An 11,047-nucleotide genomic window follows, 5' to 3' on the forward strand; every position below is an offset into this window, starting at 1 on the left:
TTTGTTTGTTATATGTGACAATGTCTTTATACGTACGGTGTAAAAATATTATTAAGAATTTACTTGCTGAAGACCAATATCGATCACATCTTTCAAAAGAATTGTTAGAAATTAGTATAAGTATTATGTTGCACCTTCGATATCTACATGCAACAGTGCACAACATGATCGGAAACAAATAAACCCCTAGATTATATTATACTTTTATCCTACAAACAAAATAGTATATACTCTCGTGCTTAAACAATTATATAGACTTCCCAATTTGGGAAACCAAAAAAAAAAAAAAAAAGTTGAAAAGAATACATATAATCGAACATATGTATAATCTGCTCATATATACTTTATATTTATGCCTATTGTCTCGGAGAACAACTGATTAACGTTTGTGGTCCCTTCCAAAGAGAAAGAAAAATAGCCAAATAATCATAGATAATACTCTCTTTGACTTATAATATGGTCAGGCAAGTAATTTTGGGTTTATGTATTAACAATAAAAGCACACTTAATTGAGTTTTCAAATGTGTATGTTCCTATCAGAAGCACGCATTTTCATGTAGGACCTTTAGTTTTTAAGGCTTGTTTGTTTAACTGAGTTCTTATTTTTATTTTTAGTTCCTAATAAAAGGGAGTAAAAGTTGTGATTTTCAGTAAATATTTGGAGTCATATTTTAATTTTATAAATTAACATAATAGGTTAAAATAATTAAATTTTTTTTTTTGATAAACAATAAAAATCTCAAAATGAAGTTTATAATATCTTACTGTGCATCTATAACTCTGTAAGTGTTCCAAAGTCTATTCATTAGAGTGATTTTAGAAATCATATTTGTGGTTTTGATTGGAAACTCATATCATTTAAACACTTTTAAAAACAATTTTTAGACTTAGAAAGTCAAAAACAACTTTTATAAAACCCTATCAAACATGCCCTAAATCATGAAGAACTAGATGACAACTGAAGCTCAAGATACGTAACCTCACAAGTGAGGCAAACGTGGATTTTAATAGCAACTTGAGATTAGAAAAAAAAAAAAAGGGGTAATTTATTAAAAGAAAGCTCCAAAAAACATGAAAGACCACTCAGTTGTAAATCAAGAGAACACACATGCGAACCAAATCAAAAAACCAAAAAGTAGTGAGGAATTTGTAGGTTATAGACAACATTGGTGGTTAGAAATTATCGGTTTCCTACTGATAAGTCGCTCTTGAGTCCAAAACCAAATGTCATGGACAAATCAGAATCTCACTTTTTATGTTCTTCTGCTGTTTTGCCTTTTAATGACACTAAAGGATATGGATATATGCCCTTGTTTCATGCAATTTTCATAAAAGAGAAATGGGAATGTGGTAATTAATTGGTACATTATGCACATTTATACTGACTATGAATGTAATTTATAAATGGGGAATATGCATATGTAAGAATGGTTTTACAATGGTACCTAGATCAGTCAAGTACGTGTCATTATTTTCGTATACTCATGTAATAAATAAATACAAAAAATTTATAAATTGCCCGTATAGCATTTGACAAATATAGTCCAACACATGTAATAATGAATATTACTGTTACACTTAAACAAATCACATATGTATTAACGATGTTGCACATAAATATTTTACCTATATATAAAATCTACAAAAACACACACCGACATGCATATTTAAATAAATAATCTGGTAGGTGATGATGATGTACTAAAAATATAACCACAAGGACAAAAATTTAAGTGTTTCCAAAACCTTCTCATATTGACATGCAATAATACTTGTGTACAGCAAGAGACAGTAAAATGAATGTTGTGCAAAAGTATAGTGCAACAAGCAAACACTAGAGTAGTACTACAATCTTCTATAGCATGAAAAAGATAATATTGTACATACCATAATCAAAACCTTTGACCAACCAGAGCAAAGTGTACTGAGCTAGGAGAAAACTCTTATTCTGACTTGAGAAAGAAAAAAGCGTCGTGAAAAGACGATTTTATTGCAGAATATATACATACATCATGATATATCAAACGTTTGACGATTTTGTAATCTCCTTGCTAGTAGTACTACTTCTACAAGTAGACTCAGCAACTCTCACTGACTTCTGGCTCTTACACCCCAATATCCCACCACCACTTTTGGACGCCTTATATCTTCTACTACTCGCAGAAATCTTCTTTTCGTCGTAGTCAGAGATGATTGAGCCGAGATCCATAGCGCTGGCCGTGACGACGCTCCACTCGATACTAGCCTCGCTCGGCGCGTACACCCCGGGGTTGTTGTTCGGCGTCGCGCATAGCGATCTAGTGGCGGTACTCCCCACGGTTATGTTCTCGATCTCGAACAGATCCGAGCTGGCGTCGCTGTCGATGTCCTGATCATGGCTCACCGGTCGACCGGTCCCGGCCTTGGGCGGAACCTTCTTCTGAGGTTTCGTCGGAATCGCGTCCCAAGTTAGGACCGACAGCTTCCTCTCCAGGTTGATCGCCACATCGTCGGCCGCCGCGGCAGCCTTCGTCGTTTTGGACCCGAAAACCTCCAAAGACATCCTCGGAGGTTCTTGGAAATCTTTTTGTTGTTGTAGATAACGATGATGATGATGATGATGATCACTAGTAGTACTACTACTAGTCTTCTTATTTTCTTCTGTAGTGGTACTAAGAATAGGAAAAGCGCAATGATCTTCAGATCTCTTCGCCGTCCTCGCCGAGTAGCGAAAACTATGTTGATGATCCTTATCACCACCACCATCATGATCAACTAATTTTCTGTTTGGTTGCTGGGAAAGTTTACTGGTTTCGTTAACTTTTTCCCTGACAACAACATCATGATGATGATTATTTTCTCCACCTTCTGATCTTCCTTGAGATTCTTGCTTGGTCACATAAACCGATTTCTCGTCGGAACAAGACCCGGCGCAGCCAAGAGTAGCGAAAATGAGCCTCGTTTTCGATCTATTCCGAGAAGGGTTTCTCGCCACGGAACTAATATTATTAGTACTACTACTAGCCCTTAACAACAAAGCTGTACTTCTGCTGTTCCAGCTCATCTCCGAGCAGGCGCTTGGCGTCCCCGGCGCCCGGTTAATTACGCTTTTCTCTCCGTCCCCGCCGCCTCCGCCGCCGCCGCCGCCACCGCCGCCGAGATGATGATGGTGATCAGGATGTAATTTTCCTTCATCTTCTTGATTCATCAACATATTGAAGTATTTTTCTGCACCAAACACGCTTATCTCACCTTGATCTTGATGATGATGAGATTTGATTTTTCTATCTAGGCCAAAGGAAGAGCGAGTAGTAGTACTACTAGTACTTTTCTGGGTCAGGCTTTGTTCTGATCTGAGATAAGAGAAAGAGGCGTCTCTGAGACTATCTCCACCGTTGGTGAAATCATCCATGGTTTGAGGGATAGGAGAGAAAATATGATTTGTTTTTGTGGGTGAGAATTGGTTATGGGAAAGTTGAGTTGAAATATGTGACTATAAGATGACGATCATAAATGGTCATGAAATCGGAAGTGATGAGAAGTTATATATATATATATATATACATAGTATATAAGAGAAAAGTATTGGCTAACCAATATTTTTGTGTCATGTATATATAAGTAGTAGAGGCTTAATTTGAGGAATGAGAAAACTGCTAAACTTGGTTTTGAAAATGGGTCCTACGGTTTTCTTGTGGAACTTAATTGTCATAATGTCACACCCCTTTTTTTGCCAGATGAATTTGCCTTGTACTTTAAATTTTGTGACTGACTGGAAATACATATATATGTATGTATATGCGTGTATATATATAACAAATGTCGAGGGTAAAATCTTTTCACATCACTACTAAATTTTCATATTTAATGATAACGACCAGTAAAAAAAATTATCTATATACACATGACATAGATAAAAACAGAGAGAATTTTGATAGTGTAACACCTAAAATAAATAATAATATATACATGAATAGCATTAAATAGCACCATTTTGTTTGCTATAAGTTCTGCAAAAAAAAAACTATGGAGTAACTCATCTCATATATTGATTTCCGGTACTAGACACCACTGACGCGGTATAATGTTAATTTGATGTATAACTATCATGTGTCTCTTGCATGAAATAGGTGTATGGTTAAATATTGATAAAAATGATTGTTAAATATCACAAAATTTAAAATATAATTAACTTATTTCCTATACTTGTTTTATGGACAGCAAAGTGACAAGTGGTCTGATGAGTTGGCAATCAATAATACTATTATTGGATGGTCTTAAATTGTTGTTTCATCGCTATTAGCATGGCAAAATGAGACCAATATATAGGATTCAAACGGTTGTTGTTGATTTGAGTAAACTACATACTATATTCCAAAAGAAAAAAAATATCCACACTTTTTTTTTTTTTGAATATGGCCTGTGCAAAGCTGAAAAGAAGCCTCCATTATTTGTTTCAAGCAACAAAATTAAAGAAAATGAAATGAAGCCTCCTTTAATTTGTTTGCTTATTGTTATTAACTAGAACCACTTGGCTGTGGAAGAAATGTGGATTTCTTAACAACCAATAACATTTTTCTCCCCTCTAAAAAAAAAAAAAAACAAAAAACAAAGAAAGTAAAAGATCATGACCAACAACAACTCGGGGTAGAAGCAAGTGTTTTTCTCTCTCTTTCTTTTTGTTTATTTCTTTTCAATTAGAAAATTACCTTATCGCTTCTCACATTCAACTATTTCAGCGGGACACTTTCAGGCATTCCAGGATTAAATTTTGTTACGTTATTGAGCAAAAAATTCATATTTCTTAAAAAGTTTCTAATTAATTCCTCAACATAATCAACTTTAACGCTGATTAGTTCTCCAATTTCTTCTCACAAGTTGACTAATTTCTGTTATCACCCTTGTCATTCTCATACCCATTCATTAACCATAAATGCAGAAAGAATGTGTGACTAGGAAAATGGCTAAAATCAAGAAAACTGTCGGTAAACATTGAATTGGGCAGCCAAAGTTTTAGTATTTATTATATTCCAACTTTCATTCTCTAAAATAAATGTTCCTATTATCAATCATCTGTTTTGGACCATTCATTAAATCTTTCACTTCTTCTGGAGTATCAGTTTTGTTTATGAGAGAAATTATCAGTTAATATTTAAAAGATAAACAAAAGTTGTTACTGCTGAAAATTTTAGAGCCAATAATGACACAAAAAAAGGAGTCAATAAAAGAGCACTCATGATTGTTAGTATTTTAACAAAAAATATTTAAGGCCATCTAGAGCCTTAACTAGATAGAAACATGAAAAAATTGACTTCCTATAACATGTTGCTGAATAGAAATGTTTTTTCAGGCGCTTAACTAAATGTTCTGTATTTACCGCAAAAACACAGGAGATTTTCAACAAGAAATGCAGCGAAAAAATGGACCATGTCCCTCGGCTTCTGAGGGTCCGGAAGCCACAGAAGAAATTTCTGCGAATATTAATCAGGGACAATGCAATTTTCCTGTGCCAATTGTTTTACTTCACCAGAGTTTTTCCTATTTATATTTTCTGTTCAGTTTGAGGATGGGGAGTTGTTTTCACCTGCAACCCAGTACTTCTTGACAGCAAACAATACCTTTTCTGGAACAAGAGGACCATCTTCATGATCCACTATTTTAGTGTTCCACCTCATTCCTCTCACAATTCTCCTCACCCTGATTAGCACATCCTCTTGGTCACGGAAGATTACTGCACCTTCGGGTCTTAAGATTCGATCCATTTCGAGAAGAATGTCTACGGGATCACACCTGCATAGGTCTTTTTATGTCAGCAAATAGAACAAGTATATGTAGCAGGTTTGTCCAACCGCCAAAAACATCAACATGCAGGAGATAACCAGATGGTTTTCTGAACAATTATTTTGTGTTTAACCATTTAAAGTGACTTTGCATCTGTGAAACATAGCAAAAAGATGAGTCATTACTTATCCTTGTACAAGCTGAAAACACCATTTGCGTGAATAAGGTCATATGTCCTGGGATATGTGGAGAAAGCTTCACACCTGGGGGAAAAGAGCGAGCATTATCAGACAAAAAGGATGATATAGCATATGGGGAGACACATATTAAAGAATATTTGCAAAAGTACCCAGTTGAAACTTAATATCACAAGCACAAGTGACGCATGTTACGGCTTGCAAATTGCAAAGCTAGCATTATGGCATGACATTCAAAGTAAAAAGAAAAACGAAAGAGAGATAAAGAAAAATATTTTGAAGCTACAATCACCATTTTCCGTGTTCTTAGTAATAAAGAAAAATATAGTCTGAGCACAAGGGCATTGAAAAATAATACTTTTTTTTGTAACTATTTTCAGCTACAGCTATTGATTAGTTGAAAAATGTTCCACTCAGTCAATGTCCAAAAAATAAGAATTTGCAGGGAAAACTGATGGCAAAGAATCAACACTTGTATTTGTCTATATTTAACGTAAAAGCAATCCAAGTGAGAAGATACACGTTCGAGAAGTTACCAATCATGGTATACGCCAATCAATCCACGCTCATATACGACACCAAGAGTGTCTTTCTCAGCTATTGTAGGCATCACATTCATAACCCACAATTTCGGAGATTCAAGAGCAGCAGCAAAACTTCCCAAACCCGCATTCATATCCATGATGTTGCGATATCTGCCAGTGTCGATGAGTTTGTTAATTCTCCTATAAGCATTCACATGCTTCTTCCACAACCGATTATCATCGTGGTAGGTCTTGGCAGAAACTCCAGGGATGGATCCACTGGATATTCTGAAAGGTACAGAATTGAGTCTCTCAGGAAATGGCTTCAATGTCCCACCAGCAACATTGTCCCAATCAATTGTATCGGGATAAGGAGTCACACATCCCTCCATCTTCTTGTACCTAGTAAAGGTCAGAAGATAAATATTTCAGAACAAGTTCAAAATATTCAAGCACTGATCATAAATAACTCAGTAAATAGTAATCCACAGTGGCATACCAGACACTATCAGATTCAGTAGTTTCGCACATAGTAGGTTGGGGGTCTTGGTTACGACACTGTTCGTAATTTTCCCTTTTCCTCCATATTGCAATTTCACCCTTCTCATGTTTCTTTTCCCAGCAAAGGAGGTTGGCAATCACTTCAATCTTCCTTTGCTCCTCTTCAAGCTCTTCTTCGAATCTTTTCCAAGATTTGTAATCAGTCCTCCAGTTGATTGGTGGACCAGAAAGCACCCAGTAACCACCAGGTCTAAGAACTCGATCGACTTCCTTCATGTACATCCCATCTACAGATAGAAGTCCACTGATGGGGTTACGCACAATTCCTCGATGTTACTATGAATACTCGAATGTAAAGTTGAAAAACAAGTGAAAATGAAGACTCTGAACTGAAAAATGGACATATATTGACATAATTAGCTTTAGAAACTGAGTCTTTTTCTCACCATTCGCACCCCACGGAATGAGGCAACGAGAACAGTGGGCCATGTCAAAGGCTCTAGATGGATATGGCAACCTTATAGTTCCAAGAACGTCAATAACAGCTGGTACACCTCTTTCGAGTGCAAACTGAACTTGTGCTTCATGAGAGTCTCTTGGTGCAAATGACATGGCTGTGACATTCCTTTTGAACAGGTATGCGCCCCAACTTGCAACCTACTCACCATCCTTAGTCAATAAATCAATCAAAAAACACAAATATATATGCCAAGCAGCCAAAGGGGCTAAGAAAAAAACATGAGAAGAATTGAAACAAAAGCAGCTCTAAAAAATTTATTCCACTAGGAGTGGAAGAAAAAGTGACAATATTGAAGTGTAAAGAAATGCAGGCATTACATGATGACCAACAGAGCACATCAAACCAAAATAAGTACATCGGAGATGTATTGTACTCACCCCACAGCCTGTATCCAGTGCAGTTCTAACCATCCCATTGTCAAACGGGATTACATTCGCGAGTTCATCGATATACACATCTGCTCCCTCAGGAAACTGAGTACCACCGCCAGGGAATTTAAACACGTTTCCCTCATATTGAATCCAGTTCTGAACAGCCTTCTCAACAGTCAAGCTCCTATATGGAGCATTTGCAAAAGGCACATAATCACGACTTTTGGGCCATGGAAAAGGGGTCACATACCCTGCAGGTGCTGGAACAAGGCAGCGCAGTTTCTCTTCTTCAGGTGGGCAATGCCTTTCCCTGTAGATCATATTTTCACGGGGAAACCTCATTGCCCTTGTTTGATCTTGACACGGCGTGTAGTCGATATATTGAGCTTTGCAGGGTTTAAACTCCTCGACTTCTTCAGAATCATCACTCCCGACATCATTGCCATGATGAGTCTCATAGTTCAAGTTAGAAAGGACACTGCAGTCTGTCTGTCTGTTGACCAAATCAGCAATCCTATCTCCCTTTCCCGAACCACTTCGCTGCCAAGCACCCAATATGTAGAAGAAACAACATAGGCCTGCTATAATGAAAATTGACATCGAATTGCGACGTCTGTTGTCTATTGAGCTCCCTTTTTTCGCCATGGTATGCCTGTTTTTTTTTTGTTTTCTTTGAAGAATTAGAATTCTATCTATGTTACAAAGCATACAAAAAGAAATAAATCACATGCTTGTTTTATATTTATATTTCTGTAAACCAACCGTGACAAAATGAGGAGAGAAAAAAAAAGTTCTGCCCTTTGATTGAATAGTAGTCAAAGACTCAAAGGCACAACACTAGTATATTTTGTAAAAACGCACACCGAAACTTAGAACTAAAAATTTCTACTATAGTTAAAGGCACAGAAAATGTCACTTCTAAAAACATTTTCATTATAGTTGAAGCCCCAAAATCCCAGATACGGCAATGTGCTAAAATATAATGATATCCTTCAACTTCCGTACAAGTCTTGGAAAAAATATCAATCTCTGAATAGAATAATGATTAGAAAAATATGACAAATACGATACTATTAACTAACTATATGAGCAAGCAAGATGAAAAATAAAAAATCACCAAAAAAACCCAATATAGAGAGAATAATAACTATAGAATTTTGAAATTCATTATTGATATGAACCTCAGAAACAACTTTCAGCTAAGCCCAATTTCGTCACAAAAGTTCAGAATTTTCAAATTATTGGTTTTCTTGCGCATAAAACATGGGAAAAAGTGGGCAAAAATTCTCCAAATTCAAAGTCGAAATGAAATTTGTTTTTTTTTTTTTAAAATAACATTCAATAAAAGTAGTGACATTGAATTGACAGAAAAAGTACACGAAAAAGATTGAATAAGAAAAAAAAAAAACCAAATGGCAAGAAATAGAAATCGGAATTACGAGAAAGAAGGCTTACGAATCTCAGAAACTGCGAAAGGAAGAATCTTTTGGTGTCGGATCAAATGAAACTCATTGCATCTTCATCGTAATAATTCGCTCCAAGAATTACGAAAGAGGTTTTCTTCTTCATCTTCTTCTTGTTTTTTTTTTTTTTTTTGGTAATATGGAAATGTGGGAAGAGACAAAAACAAAATGACGAAGAAGATGAGACTTCGTCAATGGGTTTCAGTCTTCAGCGTAGGCTCTTTCCATATCCATATATATATATATATATCCATATATCAATATATCTATATATGTGCTTAAACGTGGTACGAAGAGTCCGAGGAAACAGACTTCCTCCCTCCCTCTCTCCCTCTCTCTCTCTCTCTCTCTCTCTCTCTCTCTCTCATGTGTCTTTCTTCTCGCAGTGAAAGGTCGTTAAGAAAGATCCCATCCAATAAGAATTCGCCACTTCATCTTTCTCACTTTTGCTGGATTCGACCGAATAAAAGGTTTTTTTTTTTAATAATTAATAAAGGTCGCTTTGCTAATGGGAAATTTAGAACAAATTAGCCATACATGAATATTGAATGGTCAAGTGGCTCTTAGAGGTATATAAGTCTTTGTTTGTTTTATCGATTTGAATTTAAAATTTAAGTTTTATTATAATAAAAAAATTTTAAAAATAGTCATATTTAATTTTTTTATTACAGTAAAAATTTTTAACATAAAGTTATATTTTAACTCAAATTAAAAACTCAAATTAATAAATTAAATGAGTCCATAATTAATAAATTAATGATCAGAGAATGGAGATAAAAGAATAAAAGATAATTCCTACAAACAATATCACAACAATGTCTTTTCCTTTTACTGAAAAGGTAATATCATAGTACCTTAAAAAAAAAAAAAGTAATATGATAGTAATTTTTCCTAATAATGCATGTTAACAAAAGTGTTTCGTTTCCCTTTTTTTTAGGAACTATGTTGACTTGGTGAGAGAATAATATGCATTGACACTTGTGGGAAACATTGTTAACTTGTGATGCCTTGCCTTAAAACAATTATAAACTTTTTTTTTATTTTTTTTTTGCAGTGGAGAAGACTATACTACTCCAAAAGTAGCCCCTTTCAATTGCACTAAGAACAAATAAGAGAGAATTGTTATGAAAATTAAAAAAATGTAAAACTAAGATGAAAAATTTTAGAGAGAGAAGTTCATTAATCTTATGAATGCATATAAAATAAAAAGTTTTAGAGCTTTATATATAAGAAAATTTTTTACACTATTCACGGTTACTATTTACATAGTATTTACTATTTACGGTTACTATTTGCACATTAAGATTTTAACATGAACAGTAACTTTGACTGACTTGCATAGTAACTTTGACTGAGATGGACAACTACTATTCATACACTCCCCTTTAGATGTCCAACATTCATAATGCCTCATTTAGTGCTGAAACTTTGGACGGGCTGCCTGTGACCACCGAAAAGTCTGAATTTTTGCCCGATGACCGAACCCGAAATGCCCAAAAATTTGGGCTGCCCAACCCGACCCGAATATTGCCCATGGACGGGCTTCGGGCAGAGGATGCCTGCCCGTGCCCGGTCGGGCTGTCCGATGCCCGACCGGCTGCCCGATTTGTTTTTTATTATATTTTTATGTTGTATAATAAGTAATAAGTATTTGTAATAATTTGTATAATTACAATGTGTATATTACAATTTGAAATTTGAAATGAACACA

The 11,047-nt window shown here is 35.3% G+C and overlaps 2 protein-coding genes across 2 annotated transcripts; both read right to left on the bottom strand.

Moving 5' to 3' along the window:
* Positions 1-1,755: 1,755 nt before the first annotated feature.
* On the bottom strand, positions 1,756-3,478 carry LOC21399008 (protein PHYTOCHROME KINASE SUBSTRATE 1). The gene has a single exon (XM_010093201.2). It carries the CDS (start codon positions 3,389-3,391, stop codon positions 2,021-2,023), a length of 1,371 nt encoding a protein of 456 aa, XP_010091503.1. The 5' UTR covers positions 3,392-3,478; the 3' UTR covers positions 1,756-2,020.
* Positions 3,479-5,214: 1,736 nt separating this feature from the next.
* Positions 5,215-9,683, bottom strand: LOC21399009 (probable methyltransferase PMT2). Its single transcript, XM_010093202.2, has 7 exons — positions 9,329-9,683; positions 7,880-8,525; positions 7,429-7,639; positions 6,981-7,269; positions 6,494-6,883; positions 5,946-6,023; positions 5,215-5,769 (listed from the first exon to the last, which is right to left on the bottom strand). The coding sequence occupies exons 2-7, from the start codon at positions 8,516-8,518 to the stop codon at positions 5,535-5,537; spliced, it is 1,842 nt and encodes a 613-aa protein (XP_010091504.1). The 5' UTR covers positions 8,519-8,525; positions 9,329-9,683; the 3' UTR covers positions 5,215-5,534.
* Between the last annotated feature and the right edge of the window lie 1,364 nt (positions 9,684-11,047).

Source organism: Morus notabilis, unplaced genomic scaffold (genome assembly GCF_000414095.1).
Source record: "Morus notabilis unplaced genomic scaffold, ASM41409v2 Scaffold226, whole genome shotgun sequence".
Lineage (NCBI taxonomy): Eukaryota > Viridiplantae > Streptophyta > Magnoliopsida > Rosales > Moraceae > Morus > Morus notabilis.